The sequence below is a fragment of the Dipodomys ordii genome, unplaced genomic scaffold (genome assembly GCF_000151885.1).
Source record: "Dipodomys ordii isolate 6190 unplaced genomic scaffold, Dord_2.0 Scaffold37, whole genome shotgun sequence".
In the NCBI taxonomy this organism is placed as follows: Eukaryota; Metazoa; Chordata; class Mammalia; order Rodentia; family Heteromyidae; genus Dipodomys; species Dipodomys ordii.
This window is the reverse complement of record NW_012267253.1, coordinates 7,191,684-7,215,946: the sequence shown is the minus strand read 5'-3', so window position 1 is coordinate 7,215,946 and position 24,263 is coordinate 7,191,684. Positions and strand designations below refer to the sequence as shown.

Below are 24,263 nucleotides of genomic sequence, written 5' to 3'. Positions count from 1 at the left end.
CTTGTTAGTTGGAAAGGGGTCTCAGGTGTTAGGCTGGCCTGGAATTGTAACCACCCAATGTCAGCCTCCCAAGTAGCTAGGATTACTGTCAGTCACCTAGGCTGCAAGTTTCAAGCCAATAAAGCTAGTATGAGAAAAATCTCTTTGGAAACCTCATAGTCCTCTAACAGTATATATTATCTTAAAAAAATAAGAAGGTTTCTTTGTTTTATTTATTTATTGGGGTTTGGAGAGTGTGGGCAAGAAATGGTTACAAAGAAAAAGAAGAGCTTCCTGCTTTAAAGAGTTTTCCCAGAGGGAGGATTCATTTTTATTATGATGAACATGGATGGACACTTTTCTCTGGTTTTCATAACAAATTGAATTAAAGGTAATAGGCATAATATATATGTTACTGAAATCTAGTGTATTCATTGGCCAAATCAGTGCTCTTTTTTTGTCATGGGGCCTGAACACTGGACCTGGGCACTGTCCCTCAGCTCTTCAGCTCAAGGCTAGCGCTCTACCACTTGAGCCACAGCACCACTTCCAGATTTTTTTTTTCTTCTGCTTATGTGGTGCTGAGGAATCGAACCTAGGACCTCATGCATGCAAGGCAGGCACTCTACCACTGAGCCACCTTCCCAGCTCCTCTTTTATGTTCTTATTAATATGTGAAAGGAACTGGCACTTTGGCTTCAAGAATAAATGAAAAGGAATCAAATTCAACTTGTCTTTGATTGGTATCTGGACTAATTACTAAAGAATTATTCAGCAGTACTGGCTTTCAATATTTAAGTATCCGGTGAAAGTATGATTAATTAAGATTGTTGATTCTAAGAAATATGACACCAGAGAGTTAGGGAAGAATTTTGTAGAGTTAGGGAAGAATTTTGTCTAAACGCCAAGTTCAGAGCAAAACATCAATAATCTCTATCTCATCTTGCAATATCCATAAATAAAATAGGTGTAGGAGGATACAAATTATGTAAACTTTAAATAAAAAGTGCACTCAGAACTCGTATTTTTCATTCACTTATTCTAGTTCAATAAAATGCTCATAAGGAAAATAATTACTTAATAACTGTCTTAAGAGAGAGTTACATTGCTGCTTTTAGAACCTTTTCAGAACAAAATAATAACTACTGATAAACTTCCCTGGTTTAAACTTAGCCATTTGTCTTGAAATATGTTACATTTTAAGTTGAACATCTATATGATGCCTTGAAAAGCCAAAGCAGAAAGTAAAATCACAGACAGCCAGAAACTTCATCAACACGTCTAGACGGACGTTTGCTTGTAGTTTTTGGTATCCAAAACTTTTTTGCCACACATGGCACAGATACCTGAAACAAAAGAAACCATGTAAACAGTCAGGTCATAATATTAATGGTGTGGTTTATTCATGTTAATACTGAAGCTTAAGACATTATTTAACAGCATTGTAAAAGAGAAAAAGAAACATTCTTTTCATTATGAACATATTTTGTTTTGTCTTAGAAAAAAATTGTTACCCAAATTAGAAAAAAGAAATAGTTTTGATATGAATAGAAAACTGAAATTAAAAGAAACTTACCCTTTTTGTAGGCACAGCCCTGGCAATAATGAGAACCTGGTTGGTGTACAGAACTTTTACAAATTCTGCAAGTGGAGAATTTGTTCTTTCCATATGGATCAAATCTAGATATTTTTTAAAAGAAAGAAAAATGTATACTAAGAATCACTCACAGGATTAATCCACAATTGCCATTCATTCTATCAAATTCTACAACTCCAGGAAGCCCTCTTCTGGCTTGTTACTATCTAATATTCATGTACTCCTTCACCACTTCCATATAAGCTGTATGCTTATGAAAAGCATTCCTAAACCTCTTCGTGTCACCTTTATTTACCATTCTGTGTGATGTAAATATTATGAAAATTGATGAAAAGTGAGTGCAAAGAAGTGACTGATTCCATAAAACCAGGTGACTGGGTGTGAGTCATTAAAGCTACTGTTGAAATAAGTATGTGTAAGACAACTGTTCAAAGGGGGGAAATCACAAGTGGAAGACCTCACACTTGTCAAGTGTTAGTTTTTGCCTCTAAAGATGATGAAACTATATATTCTGATTATGATTGAGGAAAATGATATCAAACGGCTAGTCAATAGAATAAGACTCAAAAGACCTTGTCTCATTTTCATGATGGATGAATGTGTCTACAGCCAAGAGCTGACTTCAATTTGGAATAAACTAAGGCATGCTTTTTAAGAAATTTTGCTGAGATGGCATATTCACAGCAAAAATGGGTGAAGTCAGAGGGAGAAGTGGGAGGGGATGTGGTGGGGACAGGGTCCACGGAAGCTAATACATGGTGCACTAAGTCACACTATGGACACAGGGGGTGGGTTGGTATGTGGGAGAGGCTTAGGGTAGACATGGCCCAGGCATAGCAATGGTGGGGAGGAACATGGTAGCCCCAGCTAAGGGCTTTTGGAGGTGGCAGGAAGGAGGTAGGTGATGGTGCCATTCTCACAAGATAGAAGGAATTGGTTGGGGGATGGAGGTGGGGAATGGAGGCAGTAGAATCATGGTCACAATCTAATGGGAGGAAGAGGCACACTAGAGGTCTCAGGAAGGATTTAGTGGTCCAAAGACAGCCCTAAATCCTTCTTGCCTCTTTTCTTGTCCAGTTTCCAGCACAGGGAAGGAAGAAACATATTTAAGCTCTTCTGAGGTTGGAGGGTGACCCCATCTTATACATGAGGACCATGGAGTGATGCTGTCTTCTGCACCCACCCATATTTACCTCTCTCTAAGCTCCTTGTTCACTGCTTCCCCCTTCCCCCCAACCCTCCAGGAGTAATACAGATGTCTGAAATTCATAGCTGCTGGGTGCAAGTAAAGGGAGCACACCTTGCACAGGCCAAAGGCATGGATATCTTTTTTTTTTTTTTTTTTTGTCAGTGGTGGGTCTTCAACTCAGGGCCTGGGCATAGTCCCTGAGCTCTTTTGCTCAAGGCTAGCGCTCTACCTCTTTGAGCCACAGCGCTACTTCTAGTTTTCTGGTGTTTAAGAGATAAATGTCTCATAAACTTTCCTGCCTGGGTTGGCTTTGAACTATAATCTTCAGATCTGAGTCTCCTGAGTAGTTAGGATTACAGGCATGAACCATCAGTGCCAGGCAGCATGCCTATCTTTTAATGACTGCCTACCTTACCTGACATTTTCAATGAACTGGTCCAATCCCTATGAAGATAAAGGAGCTTCTGCTATATAAAAATGTCATCCAATAACATAGAAAGTATTTTAGAAGAATAACTCCCTTCTAAATCAGTGGTAATACTGATTTAAACCTCTTCCTGTAGCTACAAAATGAATTTTTATATTTATTCTTTTCTTAAGGTACAGCACAACAACTCAGTTTCTATTTTCTCTTTCTTTGCTGCTTTCACTGGGATTGAACTCAGGGCCTTAACTCACTTAGTTTTCTTACTTGGCTGATGCTCTACCATATGAGCTTCTAACCATGCTTTTTTTGTGCCGATTCTGGGGTTTGAACTCAGGGCATGGGCACTATCTATCCCTGGGCATTTCGCTCAGGGCTAGTGCTGTCACTTGAGCCACAGGCTCCAGTTTTGGCTTTTTGGGTAGTTACTTGGAGATAGAAACTGTGAGTCTCAGATTTCAGCCTCCTGAACGGCTATGATTACAGGCATCAAGTACCAGCACCTAACCAGCCCTGCTTTTTGCTATTTTGGAGAGTAGTCTCATTATGGACTGTATTGAATGGGCTGGCCTCTAAATCTCAGCTTCCTGAATAGCTAGACTAGCTTAAGCCACTGGTACCCAGATCAGTTTCTATTTTACTTAATTTATTTGAGACAGGATCTAACTATGTAGCATCTGTTGTTCTAAAACTCACCACCATCTTCCCTCAGCCTCCCAATTCTGTGCTGGGATTACAAGCTTGGTTATAATGCTTGGTTAACAACTCTCACTTTCAAAGGTTAACTGTTTTAGACTCAAGAGAATATCAGTTCATTCCCTAAAAGAGAAAATGGATACTTCTTTTCAGTAATCCCAACTGTTTGGACATGTACGGGGAATACTTTTTCTGAAAACTATATTTTATCATTATAGGATGACATTTTAATTACTGAAGGTTACATTTTTCAACATTTTATAATTTTGCTGACATATTTCTATTACATTAATATACACAGAATAAACATGCCTGATGTGTGCGATGGAAAAGTAACTAAATTCAGTTCTATTCCCACAGAATTAATCATTTAGCACAAACAGTTCCAGATTTCTTCAAAACATAAAGCCTGTCCCAAGTCAGTGAGTGTATATGTGCATGTGTGAGTGGTGGCAGGTGAATTATCAAGTGGAAGTATCATATGAAAATAGTATTTCTACATGAAAAACATGCAAGCCCTTTTTGGGCTGAATTCACTAAGGGTGGGAAATGGCTTTGTGTAATCTCATGCTTTCCAACATATTCCCACAGATTTTCATCTCTCTGTGATGGCATTGTAAATGAAGACTTCTGGTTTTGGCTTTTTTTTTTTTTTTTGGTCAGTCATGGGGCTTGAACTCTGGGCCTGGGCGCTGTCCCTGTGCTCTCAGCTCAAGGTGAGCGCTCTACCACTTGAGCCACAGCACCACTTCCGGTTTTCTAGTGGTTTATTGGAGATAGGAGTCTCACGGAGTTTCCTGCCTGAGCTGGCTTTGAACCTTGATCCTCAGATCTCAGCCTCCTGAATAGCTAGGATTACAGGTATGAGCCACCAGCGCCTGGCAATTTTTTTTAAACCACTTTGGACTTAAAAGTTACAGAAATGTTTTGGTAATAATGATTCTTTTTCAAAACTAACATCCTAGTCCAGTCAAATTATGTATTTCTTCTCATCTCCAAATACAGTTTTTCTCTTACCTATTTCTACCTCAGTCTTGGAAATCCAATGTATGTAATCTCTGAAAGTTTACAATTAATTGGTAGAGGTTTTTCTTTTTTAATGATTCTTCTTATAAATAATGGTATCACAGATCCAATACAAATATAGTAGCACATATTCTAAAATGAGATATTTAGAGTACTAAAAAGCCACTTTTTTAATGCTATCAAAGTAAGTTTTGGAGCAAAAAGGAAATAAAAGTATATAGAACAGTACAATCTGTACAAGTGACAACTTAGGTAGGCTCTTCTAATAGCCTTAGAAGAGATTAATAACCTAGTCAACAGTAAACAATATAATGTATTAGAAGATCAAGTCTATTGTGCTGTTTTATATTATTTAAAAGGTATCTATTATGTGCCATTGAACTGTACATAGTAAATGTTTTATTATTGCTATTATTTCTAATATTTGGGATAATGTCATAAAAGAGGTATTCATGCCAGGAGCCAGTGGCTCACACCTGTAATCCCAGCTACTCAGGAGCCTAAGATCTGAGGATCACGGTTCAAACAAAGCCAGCCAGGACAGAAAAGACCATGAGGCTCTTATCTCCAATAAACCACCAGAAAACCAGAAGTGGCACTGTGGCTTAAGTGGTAGAGCCTTGAGCTGAAGAGCTGAGGGGCAGCGCACAGGCCCAAAGTTCAAGCCCTACAACGTCCCCCCCCAAACAAAGAAGCATTCATTTAGAGTATCTACTGAGTACCCATTGTTCTATTAGTCGTACAAATATCAAACATGAATATTACAAGTTCCTGCCCTCATCAAGCTCATATTCTAGTGGGAAGAGTCATTAAGTAAGGAAACTAGCAAGCTATTCAGATAGCTAATAAATGTTATAGAGAAAAATCCAAACAGTACAGTGGCAGAGATGATGGGGGAGAGAAAAGATTAAATGCTGTCTAGAATTGACTCTTTGTTAAATATTAGGTTCTGAGAAAGAAGCTAAAAAGTGAGTGGAAAACATCTATTTCTTTAAATGTGAGTACACTTGGCATATCTAGAGCATGTTGTGTGAGCAGTGAGGAGTGTGGTACCACAATGAGTTAGAGAGGAGGAAAATAACATGTCATAGAAGACCTTGTAAGAACAGAGCATGGGGCTTAAAAAAAAAATCACTCGAGGATGTTAAGCAAAGGAATTCTGATTACTACAAGACAATGATAGGAAATGAGAAAAAAACAAGGAGATAACTGCAGTACTCTTTTAGTAAACAAGAAACAATAGGGGTTTGGAAGAGGGTAACAGCAATAAAAAAATAACACAAGATGGATTCAAATTACATTTTAAAGGTTGATCCATAGAACTTGCTGGTGGGTATTGAAGGAGGGGAAGGGGACATATCAGATGCTATTAGGCTTGACTAACTGGATTGAACACTAGTATCATTTACTATGACAAGAAGACGGAAGGAGAAAGAAAACCTCTGTTAGATATAAGCTAGGTAATTCAGGAAAGCAATTAGACACATTTGGAGCTTAGAGCAGTCAGTACTAGAGATATAATTAATACTATGAATTTAGGAGTCATTTGTAGCTTGAATTTAAAGCCAATGAACTAAAGTTGCTTTAGTATATTTTATACAGTTATAAATTAAAATCTGACAATTGAGAAGGAACATCCAGAGCTGACAGGGGAGTGGTGTGTCCTAGAAATCAAAAGAATAGAGTTATTGAAAATAGTTATTAAGAGGTAAAAGAGGGTGCTGGGAAGGTGGCTCAGTGGTAGAGCACTTGCCTTGCATTCATGAGGCCCTGGGTTCGATTTCTCAGCACCACGTAAGCAAAAAAAAAAAGCTGGAAGTGGCGCTGTGGCTCAAGTAGTAGAGCACTAGCCTTGAGCTGATGAGCTTCAGCCCAGAGTTCAGGCCCCACCAAAAAAAAAAAAAGAGGTAAAGGACAACAAAACTAGGGTGGGGCCTTGGTGGCTTATGCCTATAATCCTAGCTACTCAGGAAACTGAGATCTGAAGATTTAAGCTTGAAACCAGCCTGGGCAGGAAACTCTGGGAGACTTTTATCTCCAATTAAACACCAGAAAACCACAAGTTCAGCTATGGCATAAAGTGGTAAAGTACTAGCCTTAAGCTTACAAAATTTAGGGATAGCGCGTAGGTCCTGAGTTCAAACTCTTGAATGGGGGTGGAGGGGGAAGGGCAAGACTAAAAGTGGCCATCAGTTTTAAAGGTCTCCTATGTTTTTTATTTTCCTGGTCCTGGGGCTTGAACTTAGGACCTGGGTACTGTTCCTGTGTCTCTTTCTGCTCAGGACTAGTGCTCTACCACTTGAGCCATAGCACCACTTTGCGCTTTTTGTGAGTAGTTTATTGGAGGTAAGTGTCTCTTGGACTTTCCTCCCTGGGCTAGCTTCAAATCACAATCCTCAGATCTCAGCTTCAGCTAGGATTATAGGTCTGGGCCACCAGTGCCTGGCTCCTATAAACTTGACAAGAGCAGTTTCAAGGATTTGGTGCTGGGAATGAAAGTACGACCAGAGTAGCTGAAGGAGAGAATACAACTTAAGGATACTTAAAAAGTATCTATATAAGGCTCTTGACAACTTTAGCTGTGAAAACAAGCAAGGAATTAGATGGCAGCTGGAAAGTTTCATTACATTTTTAAGATTGGGTAAAGTAAAGCACTGTATCAAAATTTAAGATGAGAGACATTTTTATGTCCATTCACAGATGAAAATAGTTTAGAAAGATAAAGAAACTGGCATAGCTTGCTTAGTATCACAGGCTTGACAGTGACAGAATGTATGTTTAAATATAGGTCTGACTCTAAAGCTTATGATTTTCCTACATTTCCCTGTTGTCTGTGATTTGTAAGATAAAAATAAAAGATAAAATAAGTCCTGTTTTCTAGTAAAATTATATTTAAAAATTGCATTAATATCTTCACATATTGATAGTATGAAAGAACAGAGTAAAAACCAGCAGCTTGTAACACACGGTTTTCCTTTGTCCCAGGAACTATGGAACTGTTTTGCCACAATAAGATGATGCATAATAACTCACTCTGTGGTCCAGAGTGGAATTATGACTGCTCTATGAATGTGTTTACCTACCTTGCTTTCTTTGAAGTCAAAGCTTTATTTTCATTCAGTTTTCTTCCGCCACTTTCTGTATCAAATATACATTTTAGTGAGCAATTTCTACTTATTTAACAAAAAAGCCCTACTATCTAGCAATTAGTTGCCAAGTTTACTCTTTGACTTCCCCCAAACAGTAATCTGTATCTAAAAGTTTTTAATTCTCCTTTAACAGTCATATTGTTAAGACACTTAAAAAAGAAAGTAATTATTAGAGAAACAATAATTCTTTTAATAAAATGTAACCACCGTGTCTCAGATTCAAAGCAGTATTTTAGCTGTGGGCTTAAAATTTTCCTATTTACTATAAAATCTAAAAGTTACTACTTTGGTGTCATAGTCCTTGAATACAGTAACAGTATTTCTTATGCTTTGGGTTGGTTTCTAACCCCTCCCCCCCAACTTTGCCCTCCATCATGGGATTTGAAATCAGGGCCTTGTACTTGCTAGGCAGGCAATCTACCACTAGAGCCATACTCCCAGCCAAAATGACAACATTTTTTAAAAATCTCCACCCCCCCACCCTGCTTTTTTCTTCCTTGAGGCAGGGTCTCAGGCTGGTCTTGTACTTGCCTTCATTTCAGGCATGTGCCACCGTGCCTTGCTTTTCCTTCCCTTTGGAAAACCATACATCACTGTATATATTTAGTGATAATGCAGGAGGAAATAGTTTAAATTTGTCAAGAATACAAAACTCAGATGAAGAGAGAGAAAACCAAATACAGACTTCCCTAAGCTCAATAAAATCAAATACTGAGATATAGTCTTCCCTTGAAAATCATTGAACAATTCTGCTATTTCCTGACTATTACACTGGGATACTATACATCTACTTCAGAACATTAAGTAGAATACATTAAATCATTGGGAATCCAGGACTCTTTAAAAGAGTTTATAGGATGAAGTAAATTTCACACATTATGAAATTTCATTATACAAATAATACTAAAGCTAAAATACATTCATAAGAAGCATTTCATTCAGTTTCTATTTTCTAAAAAAAGAAAGTACCTGTGGTATTCCTTGCACCATCCTTCCAGGTATCAGGAGTGATGACAGTACCAAGTTTCTTTTCACCTGTTATAATAAGATAAAGGGATGTAGAATTCACTGTCTAGTAAACATACAACATGGCTGTGGTTCACAATGGCATCTCCAGTCATATTATGGTAGGAGACTGCTAATGCTGCAGCAGATGACAACAAACTGAGATTCAAGATATTAACAATGGATATTAGCAAAGATCCTAAGTAAAACTTGTAGGATAAAAAGATGGTTTAAAAAAAATAAAAAGATGGTTTATAATAGGTTCTCATTGTTTATGAATTAAATCTGATGTCTATTCATTCCATAAGTACTAATCATCTAGTGTATATAAACCACTATACTAAGTGCTGAGAAAATAAGATCATCAGCATGTTAATGCTCTAGTTCATGAGCTCATACCTAAATATACTCGGTTTGCTAAATGCAGCCCTTAAGAGATATGAACAAAGTAGACTTGTCCACAAGTTTCACTAGCTTTCATTAGATTCCCAAGAAACTTAACTCTTCAGCCAAAATATAAGCTAGAAAATGAAAAGCACAATAGTTGTGGGAAATTCCCTGCAGAAAGAAATAACCCTGGATAGGGGAACCCAGAAAGTTCTTTGGAGAAGATAATAGAAAAGATTTAAATATGTGGCAATGGTTCTGAAAAGAAAGAGGATGAAGAAAGAAGATGAAATCAAATTAGATAAAGGACACATCCTGAGGAAAGGCACAACAAGTTTAGGGTACACATAGGCATACAAAACAGTTTGGCTCAGGTATGAAGAGGGTTAGGCTCAGGGAAGATGAGGTTGGAAAGATAAGACGGGCTTATTGTGCAAAGTCCAGAGTGACAGCCTCCAAATTGCCAGGATTCTTTCTTCCTAAGTAGTAAAAACATCAGGCTGTAGATGTAGATTAGACACTCACTGGAGTTAGATGTGTTACTTAAAGCCAAACTCTTCTTAGAGTCAACTGGAGTTGGGAATAAAAACCAGAAGAAAGGTCTGAGGGGGGCGGGAAGAACATAAACCAAATGAGTCATATTCATTATACAGTAACTAGGATGATAACAGAAGTGGACCCTTTATCACAGAAGAGCCAGATATATTTAGCCTGAAGAAGAGAGACTAGGGGATGAAAACTATTTATAAACATATAAATAGCTTGTGAGTTAAAAAAATCAATTATTTTCTAGTAATCTCAAGAGCTTGTGAGAGAAATACTTTTCTAAAACCAGGGATTCCTTAAAATAGACTTCTTTAAAGCTAGTGACTTTCCTGTCCCTCTGACCCAATGCTGTTGGTATTCATGAAAAGGGATAGGATAGGATGATGACTTAAGAGTTACCAGATAAAATGCAGGACACCCAGCTCAATTTAAATTTCAGATAACCAGTGCATTTTTAGTAAAACAATAAGTACAGCATGAGAAAAGCCATTTACCGTAGTAATGAACTGTAGACTCAAATATGGCACGGAATAGACTTATGGTATTAAAAAGTAAATATTCATTGATTGGAATAAAATTCAACTGAGAGTCCGGGATGTTTACTGGCTGCATATGGAAACTCTAGATGCTGCCTAAGTGATTTGAAAATTTACTTTATGCCTGAGGGAGCCTGTCAAGAGGCTCCCTCTTAGCCGAGTGCTGGTGGTTCACGCCTGCAATCCTAACTACTCAAGAGAGCTGAGATCTGAGGATCCTGGTTCGAGGCTAGCCCAGGCAGGAAAGCCCAGGAGACTTTTACCTCCAATTTCCCACTGAAAAGCTGGAAGCGGAGCTGCGGCTCAAGTGGTAGAGTGCTAGCCTACCGCACAAAAGCTCAGGAATCGCGCCCGGGCCCGGAGTTCACGCTCCAGCACCAGCACCAAAATAAAAGCTGGAACTGGCGAGACCCTGGGTAGAGCGAGACAGTGGAAATACGGAGGTGTAGAACTGAAACTTCTGAATAGAAAACACAGGACTACAGGGCCCAGGGGAAGGGCAAGGACAGCCACAGGGCGAGGGGGGGACTCGGAAACCTGTGAGAGCAAGAACCACGACGAGGGCGCAGGTTTCCAGAAGCGTCCTAGCGACCTCCTCCCAGCCCAGTCCTCCCACAGAAACGCCCCTTCACTCACATTTTTCGCACACCATGCTTCCGCCCACAGTCTCCCCCTCAGAAACAGAAGCAGCAGCAGCTTGAAAACATCAACACTACAGCCAGAGAACAGTTCCTCTTCCGGCTACGTCAATCCACTTCCGGCCTCAGCCACCCGCTCCCGCCAATCCTATACCTACAAAGTCGCGGGAGGACTAGAGCTGGTGGGCGGGTCTCTGCCCCGGAGGTTTGCGCCTGCGCAAGTCTCCAAGTCTCGGGCAGCCGGTCGCACCTGATGCCGTAGGTTTTCTTCTCTCCCGCAGGCGGGAGACGTTGGTGATAGCTGCTCCACTCTCTGCGCATGATCACCACCGCGGGTGCACCCCGCGCCGGTGGCTGTGGCAGACGCCGCGATCCTTCGCGCCCCGCTCTAGCGTCCCCCTTCCGGTTGAGCGCGAGCTGCCAGGCAGAACGAGCCCTTTTCCGATCCGAGTACTGGTCGAGTCTCTCAGTCCCCGCGTCCCCGCACCTGTGCCCTTTGATGACGTCCCTCATCCGGCTCCTCGCGGACCGCACGCGGCTGGCTGGGACAGGATCCGGGTCCCGCGCGGCCGGGGGGCGGGGCTGAGCCGCGGTCGCTGGCCGGCGTCCACAGGTGGACAGCTTGGAGGACCCCAAAGGCCTTGCCTGTCACGGCGCCTACCCTGGCCAGGTTAGAACGCGACGCCCCGTCGGCGGCCTCGCGATGACGGGCGCGCTCCGGGAAGCTCGGGGACCGCCGTGGGCGGGGGTCCGCGGAAGGGCGTGCCCCTCACCTGCTTCATTCTGGGAGAATCAGGGTCCGGGTACCGCTCGCTGAGGGAGGTTCGTGTACGCCAATGGCAGCTGGGATTCTGAGAGTAGCCCAAGTAGGGGGTTTCTCCTGAAAGGATGGATTCCCGATCGCCCTGCCTGACCCACAATGGTGGGGGGTAAAACCTACGAGGCTTCCTTCGTCACCTCTTTCTCTCGATTCTTTCCCCAACCCTTTGGGTGTTATCTTCGTATTAAAGAGACAAGGCTTGGAAGTGATTTACAGTGTGCTTCCTTGTGCTAACCTGTTCATCCTGTTTCCTAGTCAGTAAAATATTTGCCTTTGACAAATAATTATTTAGTGAGTTTAATGAGGGCTATTAGGACCATGCCCAGATTTGCCCATAGTAGCACGTGCGTAAGCTACTATGCGAAATCTGCCATGTTTCCATTTTAGGGGATCTTCACCACAGTGTAACATAGACTAAGCTCCTCAGTTAATATTCAATACTAGGTAATCTAAATATGTGTGTTCAGAGGTAGTAAACCCCCTCCCCCTCCACTCATTCTGCTTTTGATTACAGTTTAGCACCTGCTAGATTGTAAGACTGCCAGAAAACCACGCAGACATCCAGGTACAGAGAACAAAGAAAGGTTTATTGTGGGAAAGGGACCGACCAAGACCCCTTCTCACAAGGGAGAAGTGAGAAGAAGCACTGGCTATTGTCTGAAATGACCCATATAACCTAGAAGGTTTAGGAGGGCCTAGAAAGGGCTAGAAGGCGGAGACTCTGGTGTGGACCTGTGGATATGAGAGCCAGGGCTTCATCAGGATTTATGGCTGTTGTCCAAATAATAGATAAGGGGTCCTGCAACTGCCCAGACCTGAAGGTCACTCTTGAGGGGCTCTTGTTGCCTTATATGGTGGTAGCTGCCCCAGAGAAGTGCCATCCCAAGGTAAAGGGGGTTGGAAGTTGATTGTTTATTACCTTTACTACATGGGCCTAGTGTTGCTTAGGAAGGGAGCATGCTAAGCTGTGGAGAAGAGAAGGAGTATACTAAGCTATGGGAAGGGAGCTAATTTCACTAACAGCACCTGTTACTGTGGTCGTCATTTTGATATGTCTGGAACATTGTGAACACAATTTAGCATAATGCTTATCTAACTATTGCCCGAGCCAACATTTGAGTAGTTAAGTGTGTACTTGGTGATACTTGGCGTTTGCTAGAGGAGGTGAAGAACTGTGATATGGGACCAGAGTTAAAAATCAGAATTTTTTAACTTAGCCAAGATATATCCATGGGTTATATTAACAACTGGGAAGATCACTCAGTCCATGCAATTGATTTTATCTTCATGATTTTTGGAAAAGAAGTGAAATGAATTTCTTAATCCTAAAACATGATCCTTTGCAGAAACTGTGACAAATACTTAAGAATCCAGTAAAATTGCCCTTTTTAGTCTCTGAGATATATTTGCACCATTTTAGATCTAAAATAACACAGAATGTTGTTTCCATGTGCATTTACACAGATGCATCTTCCTCTAACAGATAACATTGCTTTGAAAATGATCTGTTGACTGTAGAAACTGACTTCATGGCTTAGTTTTAGAAGCATTTAAGACAATGGGAAAATTATTGTTACATGTTTTTCTTAATTTTTTTTCATTAGATAACTATCCAAGAAAGCATCATGAAAGATAGTGATATCAAGAAGCTATTTTATATGCATCTTTTGTGCATATTTTCCATTATCCTAAGCACCTTCATTCCATCATTCTTCTTGGAGAACTTTTCAGTATTAGAAACTCACTTGCTGTGGTTGTGCATATGCTCTGTTTCTGTAACTGCCATCAATCTCCTATTATACTTCGTTGTGAAACCAAATGTATCCTCTAAAAGAAGTTCACTGTCATATAAGGTAAGATTTACTACTTGATAACCAATTTTTGGATTTTTTTTTCTTTTCTTTTTTTTTTTTGTTTGTCATGGGGCTTGAACTCTGAGACTATCCCTCAGCTCTTCAACTCAAGGCTAGTGCTCTACCACTTGAGCCACAGTGCCACTTCCTTTGGACATTTTTTGTAATGTAAGGATATTAGTCTTCATTGAGTTATATATAGAGGGTAAAGGAGCCTGGTGTGTGTGTGTGTGTGTGTGTGTGTGTGCTTGAACTCAGGGCCTATATGATGTTTTCTCCCATGGCTGCACGCTACCACTTGAGCCACACTTCCACTTCCAACTTTTGGGTGGTTAATTGGAGGTAAAAGTGAATATCATTGATTTTCATACCCTGGTTGGCTTTGTACCTTGATCCTCAGATCTCAGCCTCCCCAGTAGTTAGGATTACGTGAATAAGCAAATATGGCACCTACTACTTGTTGCCCACAGTGTTTGATAGATCCTTAACATGCATTGATTGTGGAATTATGACTTCTTCAATGGTCATAATACATACATTCTGAGTCTGTATAATATTGTTTTATTTATAGATGATAAATACATGTTACTATCTTTCAATCTTACTTTGTAAGATACTGCAGTTTTCACTTATTTTTATACTTTTTAAAGATAGTGGGTTTTTCTTTTCCTTTTTTTTTTTCCAAAATAAGAAATTCCAAAATAAGTCATTGTAGTAACTTATTTCCAACATGCCTTTCATGACTAAATGGTTGAGCTTTTCAGATATTAGAATTAATTTTCTGGAATATTCACTGCACTATAACAATTTACTATTATTTTAATAAAAGCCTCACGTAACCTTGATTATTATATATCAGTTCGCTATTACACAATTTAAAACAACTTTACTCCCTTATTTTAAAAGCTTATTGTGTGTTTCTTTCATTAATTATGTTTCAAACCAAGCATTTCCCCCCACCTGGAGGACTTGTAGAAGTCATACTGTAATATGAATATGATGTGGGAAATTTTGCAATTTTCCCAGGCGTTCTAAAATGAAAACAATTTTTATATTGTAATTAGTATTTTCTACAGATATTTCGCTATCTTTTGTGTGTGTGTGTGTGTGTGTGTGTGTGTGTGTGTGCATGCATGTGTGGCTTAGCTCTAGTTATCAATCACTAGTTATCAGTTTCATGAGTTTCGGTTAGCACGTAACTCAATACATAGCATAGAAATGGAAACGCTTTTTGACTCACATTGGCTGAATGGTAAAATATGGATGTATGTGTGATACTTGCCTTGTAAGCATTTTTACAGTCTATGTTAAGGGCTGTGTGTGAACCTGAGGACAGACTTGCGATCTGACTTGAGAATGCCCAGCAAAGAACATGGAAGTGTTTCACATGTTATGGGAACAGGTTGTATTTGTAGATAAAATCTAAGGATTTATGGTTATATCAGCATGTTCTCAAATTTTCATTTTATTGATTTCTCTTTTAGGTAGCCAGATTTTTGAAATGCTGTATCTACTTTTTAATATCTTGTCTCTTCCTTCATGTGATTTTTGTTTTATATGGAGCGCCACTGTTAGAGTAAGTTTGAAATTTTTACTTTAGATTCATATTTTAAAACATTCATTTACTAAATAAAATGTGGGCAAACCCTGTTGACAAGTAGAGAAAAACCATAGTGTGTTCAGTTAATGCATCAAGGTAGGATAACATCAGTATCCCCTTTTTAGCACAGTGATTGTTTTTTGAAAACAGTAGGATAACTTCAAATTCATTAACTGCATATTTATTAGTGTAGTTTCATATGTTTATGCCTTTAGAAACCTCTAAGGGAACTCACTATCATCTGTATGAGTTACTTATAACTAGCATACTAAGGCCTACTAAATGTGATTCTAAAGTACTTGAAAGAATTTGTTTTCCTAAGGAAAGTCAATAGCATTATTCAAATAGTTAACAAACTCATGTTTGTAAGTAAAATTTAATACAGCACTTTTTCAAAATTGGCCAATTTCAAATTAGTGGGAACAAAATCCACAAATAATTCTTCTATAATATTTACTGTAATTTGGAAAGCTTCTGTTTAGCATTAAAGAATGATCATGATGAAGTGAACGTGTAGTGTGCACACACACACACAAACATGCGCACAGCTATGTGTACAGTTAGATATATTTGTGTGTAATTGTATCTACACAAATTAAACAGGTTATTCTTTTTCTATTTTTATTTTATTGGTGTTAATACTGGGGCTTGAATTAAGAGCCTTCCACTGTTCCTTATCTTTTTTGCTCAGTTCTAGCTATCACTGAGTCAGAGTTCCATTACTGACTTCTTGCCCCACATGGCTTTGAACTGTGATTCTCAGATCTTAACATCCTGAATAGTAAGGATTACAGGCATGAACTATGGGCAACCTGCTCCAGGTTATTCTTTTGTAAACAGGGGAAGGCAAGAACTTTGCCATGGAAAATGATAGATTTTGTCTAATCCATCTTCGAATGAATGAGTGGAACAATAATTCCCCAGATATGGTCTTTGAGCTAGCAACATGAACATTTTATCAAAATGCAAATTCTTGGGCATCAATCAGAAACTCTAGAAAAGAGCTCCCCAACTTTTTAGTTTAAGCTGTCCAGGTAATTCCCAAATAAAGTCGAACCATTGATTGCAGAGAAAGTTCTAGGGACTATTAGACAAGATAGTTAATTATCTAGAATCGAGATTTCTTGAAACAGGCAATTCAGTTTGCATCTTAGAGATTTTTGTGTTTTTGAGATCTATTATTAAAACTAGATATTTGCTAGCTAGCTTTTTTGGTGGGGAGGGGAGAGGTTGTTCCCTGAGCCTCTCTGTACTCAAGGCTAGCACTCTACCACTTGCTTTTTCTATTTATGTGGTACTGAGGGATCAAACCCATGGCTTCATGCATGGTAGGCAAGCACTTTACCACTAAGCTACATTCCATTCCCATCCCTGCTAGCTAGTTTTTTAAAGTTGTATTTTGGTAATAAGAATTTATAGTCATCATTTTGGTGGGATTCCTATAACCTTTTAAAGTATAAGAATATTTTTATGCTATATGTATTTGGGTAACAAAGATTATGTATGTGTGTATATTTATGTACATTTAACACTTGTGTTTTTCGCCCCCTAGGCTGGTGTTGGAAACATTTTCATTTGCAGTTATTTTGTCTACTTTTACTGTTGTACCTTGTTTATGTTTACTAGGACCAAACCTCAAAGCATGGCTAAGAGTCTTCAGTAAAAATGGGTAAGTTTCAGTATTAGTAATGTTCGTAATTAAAAAGCAGTGATTTTTAGCATTGTATAGTTTTCAGAGATGCCAGTACAGTTGGAGAATAGAGACTGGAACAAATGGTTTGTTTTCTGCAGGCAGAACTGCAGCTCTTCTCTTTATGTTAAAACACATTGAAAATAGTAGTATAGCATATTGCTTAAATTAATTAAATGAATAATTAAATTAAATATTACTTCTTTGAAACATACTGGGTACTTTGGCACTATGATAAAATACTACAAATAAAATTATTTTACATATATTTTCCAATAGGTAGAAATGGGAAACATAATCTTGAAATGTTTCATGTAACAGTAACGTTTTCTTTAGCCTTTGGTAAGATACCAGAGTACCAATTTACAGGATATATATTTTCATCATAGCTAAGTTAAAATTTTAACTTCTTCAAAAGCATTGAAATGATACATACTAGAAATGGTTGAGTCCTAACTAAGAAAGCCAGAAGATTATTTGGTTCCCATAATTTTGTCCTTCTAATCAGCCAGAAGCAAAAACTTTTTGGGCATATACTGTGTGTTCTATATTGTGCTAAGTTCTATGTGGCTTCTAAAGTACTAGGAAAAATCCCTCCTTCAGCCACCAGGTATTTGCCTGCTCTAGGAATAAGAATGGACCAAGCCAATGGTGCATAATAGAACAGTTACTGGCATAGGAACAGAGGAGAAGGGAAACCAGTGGCTGGGAAGGGGAATGAACTCTTGACCTTGAATCAGGATGTGGTGAGACCAAGAAGAAAGGGAAACATACCAAGTGCTACTATGTTGAAAATGAATTATTACAACTTGTGGTTGGGAATGGGAAGGAAAAACAGAGAGACAGTAAGGGAAGGAATGACATTGTCCAAAAGAAATGTACTCATTACTTAATTTATGTGACTGTATCCCCTCTTTACAGCACCTTTATAATGACAATAAAATCTATTTAAAAAGCATAGAAATGGAAATTAACTTGGTATTTTTATCTAATTTGAAAGTTTAAATCCAAGGAGAGCAGAGGATATATGCTGCATAACTTGACTCCATGAATGACTGACTGCTCCCCTGGCAATTAGTACTGTTCATTCTTTTTAGAACCATTCATAAAGTCTTCAGGAAACAAAAGTGTAACAACTAAAATTTAATTTTTTTTTTTGCCAGTACTGGTGTTGTGAACTCAGCCTGGGTCTTGTCCCTTAGTATCAGTACTCTTACCTTTTGATGTATTGCTTGCCAGTGCTCTACCTTTTAAGCCACAGCTTCACTTTCAGCTTTTTTTTTTTTTTTTATCATCAACTGCAGGTAAGAGTCTCATGGACTTTCTTGTTCAGGCTGGATTAGAACTGAGATCCTCATCTCTCAGCCTCCTGAGTAGCTTGGATTATAGATTTGAGCCACTAGTGCCCAGCCATTAAAATCTTTTCCCACGTTGAATGATTGAATAGTGTTGGCACTCTTGTCCAGAATCAACTAATCATAAACACATGGTATTTGTTTGTTATTTTTTTATTTTTCCTATTGGTCATGGGGCTTGAACTCTGGGACTGGGCACTATTCCTCAGCTCTTCAGCTCAAGGCTAGCGTTCTACCACTTGAGCCACAGTGCCACTTCCGGTTTTGTAGTAGTTTATTGGAGATAAGAATCTTATGGACTGTCTTGCCCAGGCTGGCTTTGAACCACGATCCTCAGATCTCAGCCACCTGAGTAGCTAGGATTATAGGCCTGAGCCACTGGTGCTCAACTTTATTATTTTGAGACAAGGTCTCACTATGTAGGCTGCCTAGAGTTCTCAGTCTTCCTCCTACCTCAGCTTCCTGAATTCTGGAATTAGAGGCATGTACCTTTATTACAAAAGAATTTGGCTAGTGGTGGCTCACATCTGTAATCCTAGCTACTCAGGAAGCTGATATCATCTGGAGGATCACAGTTTGAATCTAGCTCAGACAGAAAAATTAACTAGCAAAAAAGCTGAGCTAGAAGCATGGTTCAAATGGTAGAGCACCAGCCAAGCAAGCTCTAGGCTATGAGTTCAAACTCTAGTATGGGCAAAACAAAATAAAATTAGGTACTATAAAGTAACTCAAAGACAAAAAAGTCATTTTGTTTCTTAAAATATTCGGCTAAATTCTTATTGATACACATTAATATTGTGTATCAATATTAATAATAATCGACTTACTGTATTATCTTTATGTAATTCATAATGTATTTAGCTAACAATTGAATTGAACGTTAGTGAATATTTATAATTTAAGTCAATTTATTGTCTAACATTGTAATTGTTATGTTTTGTTTTCATTTGTAGGCTTTTTTTTTTGTTTATTTCTGCCAGTCCTGGTACTTGAACTCAGGGCCTGGGCACTGTCCCTGAGCTTCTTTTGCTCAGGGCTAGCAACTCTACTATGTGAGCTACAGCACAACTTCTGGCTTTTTCTGTGTGTGTGGTAGTGAGGAATCAAATCCAAAGCTTCATGCATGATAGGCAGGCACTCTACCACTATGCCACATTTCCAGTGGCTTTTTGTAAAGGAGAGTAGTAATCATTTGTAAACCTGTTTTTCATTGATGTTTGATTTTTGATTTATCTGTTCTTTGTGCTGTTATTTGAAGGCGTAAGTTAGAATCTGATGACTTTGCTTAGCTAAATAGGTTCTTGAATAGGATGAAACGTATCTGAGGTGATCTTACCAAGGTGAAAATACTCAATGCAAGTTAATCTAATATACAAAACCATAGAGCTTTTTGTCATTTTTGTATTAAAATACATTTTATATTGAGAGAACCATTGTGGACATTAAGAATAAAAAGTTAGGCTTGGCACCAGTAACACACACCTGTAATCCTAGCTACTCATAGGACAAGTTTGGAGGATGATGGTTAACCTAGGTTGAAAAGTGTGTTAGACTCCATCTCTGAAATAACTAGCAAAAAGCAAGGCTGCAGACCTGGCTAAAATGGTAAAGTGTCAACTAGGCAAGAAGAGAGACAATTTATTTATATAAAGAATAGATTATTAGCCGGGCGCTGGTGGTTCACACCTGTAATCCTAGCTACCCAGGAGGCTGAGATCTGAGGATCACGGTTCAAAGCCAGCCCGGGCAGGAAAGTCCGTGAGACTCTTATCTCCAATAAACCACTAGAAAACCGGAAGAGGCACTGTGGCTCAAGTGGTAGAGCGCTAGCCTTGAGCTGAAGAGCACAGGGACAGCGCCCAAGCCCAGAGTTCAAGCCCCATGACTGACAAAAAAAAAAAAGAGAATAGATTATTTAGTCTGAATGTGGGCTCAAAAATCTAGTGACAGAGAAGAAATGATTTTAATAATCATTGATGGAGAAGGAAAAAATTTATATTGCTATGTTGTAAAATATTTTTAGCCACTAGGAGGAGTGGTACAGAGTCTCGTAGATGAAGAGATGCATAGTTTCAAAGCTTAAATCCATTTGAACATTGTTTTGTGGGATCCTATCCAAGCAATAGGTGTTTCTAGAATATAGGAGGCAAATATTTGGTATAATGAATTCCAGTTGTGATAAATAATTTGAACACGTATTTGAACTTTATTGTCACAAAGAGTGGTCTATAATATTAATTTAGTCCCTTTTCAAGTTTATTTGCATTAGAACAGCAAACCATTCTGTTCTCAACCATATTGATTATGTGTGTCTGCTCAATAATTATGACAAAGTTATCCAACAAGATCAAATTGAGATGTCTTTGGAAACATAAAATGAGAATAAACCAGTATCCATGCTACAAGGAATTAGTTGAAAGTAATTTACGTGACTCATTTCTTTTTATATTGATTTTTTTGTTTCAAAAGAATGTATGAATGCAAATACTAATATTTTTAATATTTTAATATATTATATTTAATATACATATAGTAAACATGAATTATGTATTTATTGCAGTACTGAGAATTGAAGTTAGGGCCACTTGAAATAAGCCTCACATCAAAATATATACATTTTTAGGCAGACACCAGTGACTTATACCTATAATCCTAACTATTTGAAGACTCAAGGCAGGAAGATTGTGGTTAGAGGACAGTCTAGGCAAAAAAAATCCACAAACACCCCTTCTCAACCGGTAGTTGAGAGTGATGGTGCCTACCTATCTTCCCAGCTACAATGGGGAGCTTAAAATAGTTCTTTGGTTATAAGTGCCGACCTGGGCAGGAAGTGAGATGCGACCTTTCACAAAAACAACTAGTGTAGCCCGGTGCCAGTGGCTCACACCTATAATTCTAGCAACTCAGGAGGCTGAGATCGGAGGATCGTGGTTTGAAGTCTACCAGGGCAGGAAGTCCGTGAAACTTATTTCCAACTAATTACAGAAAAAGCTAGAAGTGGTACTGTGGCTCAAGTAGTAGAGTACTATCCTTGAGCAAAAAGGAGCTCAGGAACAGTGTCCTGGTCCAGAATTGAAGTCCCAGGACCTGCAAAAAATAAAATAACCAATGCAAAAAAAGTGGACGCACCTGGGTATTGGCAGCTTATGTCTAATCCTAGCTACTCAGGAGGCTGAGATACAAGGATCGAAACCCACCATGGGTAGGAAAGTTTGAGACTTATTGCCAATTGGTGGTTAATTGGCAGTAACCTTCCAGAAGTAGAAGTGTGGCTCAGGTGATAGAGCCTTAGGCAAAAGAGCTAAAGAACAGTGACCAGGCCCTGAGTTCAAGCTCCAGTACTAGCACATTAAAAATAAAAGGTGGTGCTTCTGGTGATGGAAGCATGGCTCGGTGGTAGATCCTGTCTGGCAACTGTAAGGCCCCGTGTGGAGCCCCAGTACCACCAAACAATACAAATAGATAGATAAAAATATGAATTTTAATAGTAAACATACATTTCAAATTCAATTACAGTAAAATATAGGAAGTTAAAGATCTAATAATGCAATAATTAGTCATGTATTTAATAGTAATTTAGTTTTATATATTCTAATTTGTCTACTTCTAATTCTGTCTATAATTATTGTAATTTTGCATATAATATATAAGTGATTTTAAAACAAAAGGGTTAAATGAATCCTGATGCATAACTTGCTTTCTTACACTGACATGTCTCTGTGTATGTGTGTGTAATCTAGCTCTTCTTACATAGTATCAGTAGTATTATGTGTGTTTTATTTGTACAAATTGTGATTCAAGTTTTATAACTGTAATTGTTCTTTCATAATGTTTGACTCTCAGTACATTGTTATAGTACTTTTCCATTGGAAATACATTTATGCCTTGACAGTTATTAAGGATTCACAATGAATCTCTAAATGTTAAATTTAGCTTTTTTCTTGTTTTTTGTTTTTTTGTTCGGTCATATGGCTTGAACTCTGGGCCTGAGTGCTGTCCCTCAACTCTTCAGGTCAAGACAAGTGCTCTACCACTTGAGCCACAGAGCCACTTCCAGTTTTCTGGTGGTTTATTGGAGATAATAGTTTCAGGGGCTTTCCTGCCCTGGCTGGCTTTGAACTGTGATCCTCAGATTTCAGCCTCCTGAGTAGCTAGGATTACAGGCATTTGCCACCAGTGCCTGGCTAGTTGTTCATTTTTAATGAACAGAAAGCGTATGTATAGTGTTAATTTGTGCTACTGTTTATTTGCCTCTCTAGCTAAATACAGTACCCCAGTGATTTTCATGTTTGTGTTTTACAGCGTTAATTCCATTTGGGAGAACAGTCTCCAGATCACTACTATTTCTAGTTTTGTAGGAGCATGGCTCGGAGCATTTCCTATTCCACTGGATTGGGAAAGACCATGGCAGGTTGGTTTCAGTTACTTTAAACAACAAAATACATCTTGCATAGTGATAAGTTGATGAAACAAACTAGTACATATATGAAAATTGTTTTGTTGTTCAGTTAAGGGAAGATACTAGTTTCTCTGTCAGTGCTTCTTGGGACCTACATCAGTGCCATAGATATCTTGCCAGCACTTGGCTCTGTCTTGCAGCACTATTTTGTCTACATGTATGCGTGAATAATAATGTTTACATATATGAATGCATATAGGCATCTTTGGTTGTTTTTAAACAATTAGGGTAGCAGTTGCAGAAATTCCCTCTTTACAATTTTTATACTTCTTTCAGGTCTTAGGTCATATTTTCTTTTTTTAAAATTATTGTAAAGGTAATGGATGGGGGTTACAGTTACATAAGTAAGGTAATGAGTACATTTCTTTTTAAACACTGTTACCCTCTCTCTCATTTTCTCCTCCTTCTCCCTTTATGCTCCCCTCTCTCCCAAGTTGTAAAGTCCATTTCCAACATAGTATCTAGTTAGTATCATTGTTGCATTAGTTCAACTTTTGTCTTGCTGTTTCTGTGATTCCCTTTCCCTTCCGCAGATCAGATAAGCTTCTATCTAAGACAAAGGGTACAGAAAACTAAAACAAATAAGAATAACTGCATACAAGGCATAATAAGAAACTTTTGTTTCCAATTCTTGGAGTTCATTTTGATACACTTCATTATATATATTTTCTTATCTCAGTGGCCAAATGTTGATCTTGAATATTCTTTAAAAATCATTTGGCAAGATAATTTTTTATCAGAGGAAGCTTACAAACACCAGATTTTTCATTTTCAATCACAGTCAGGTATGAAGCCAGTGTGCTGGATAGAGTATTATCAGGAAAGTGCTCTTTTCATTTTCATGTGACAGATGATTTCCAAGGTCACTGAGCTAGTAGGTAGTAGATACATTTTTATCTTAATTTATAATGGCTTTGTTATTTGCTATTATTTAGTTACTTTAGGAGGTATAGTCATTTGGTTAATTGACAGTATTTTACCAAAAAAGGCACTGCTGTTATAAAAAACCTTTGTACCTACAGCATCATTAGTTTTTCTAACTATTTTCTTAGGATAATTTCTCCCAAATACAATTTTTGACTTTAAAAACTAAATGTACTCCTTTTCCAACAGGAAGATAATTTTTTCTGATCACAAAATTTAAGCAGTATAAAGAAGAAAGTTAAAAAATCTATTTTAAAAAAATGTACCTAGGGCTGGAAAGGTGGCTCAGTGGTAAAGCGCTTGCCTTGCATGCATGAGGCCCTGGGTTTGATTCCTCAGCACCACATAAGCAAAAAAGAAAAAAGCCGGAAGTGGTGCTGTGGCTCAAGT

The 24,263-nt window shown here is 38.5% G+C and overlaps 2 protein-coding genes across 2 annotated transcripts in view; one reads left to right on the top strand and one right to left on the bottom strand.

Moving 5' to 3' along the window:
* Positions 1–563: 563 nt before the first annotated feature.
* On the bottom strand, positions 564–11,255 carry Cript (cysteine-rich PDZ-binding protein). The gene is made up of 5 exons (XM_013017959.1): positions 11,171–11,255; positions 9,030–9,095; positions 7,995–8,049; positions 1,556–1,659; positions 564–1,325 (listed from the first exon to the last, which is right to left on the bottom strand). Exons 1-5 carry the CDS (start codon positions 11,184–11,186, stop codon positions 1,261–1,263), a joined length of 306 nt encoding a protein of 101 aa, XP_012873413.1. The 5' UTR covers positions 11,187–11,255; the 3' UTR covers positions 564–1,260.
* Positions 11,256–11,445: 190 nt separating this feature from the next.
* Pigf (phosphatidylinositol glycan anchor biosynthesis, class F) overlaps positions 11,446–24,263 on the top strand; it is a 25,966-nt gene continuing 13,148 nt past the window's right edge. The window contains exons 1-5 of the mRNA XM_013017957.1: positions 11,446–11,842; positions 13,597–13,845; positions 15,330–15,421; positions 16,998–17,114; positions 22,793–22,901. Of these exons, the coding sequence (XP_012873411.1) occupies positions 13,618–13,845; positions 15,330–15,421; positions 16,998–17,114; positions 22,793–22,901 (546 nt within the window). The 5' untranslated portion in view covers positions 11,446–11,842; positions 13,597–13,617. The remainder of the gene's footprint in view (positions 11,843–13,596; positions 13,846–15,329; positions 15,422–16,997; positions 17,115–22,792; positions 22,902–24,263) is intronic.

What these genes read in the sequence shown, in the direction of transcription:
- Cript (XM_013017959.1), bottom strand. An exon ending in TGGTGCAAGGAATACCACAG is followed by an intron (nt 8,050 to 9,029) that starts GTACTTTCTTTT and finishes TATTTGATACAG; the next exon opens with AAAGTGGCGGAAGAAAACTG. An exon ending in TTGACTTCAAAGAAAGCAAG is followed by an intron (nt 1,660 to 7,994) that starts GTAGGTAAACAC and finishes AAAAATATCTAG; the next exon opens with ATTTGATCCATATGGAAAGA.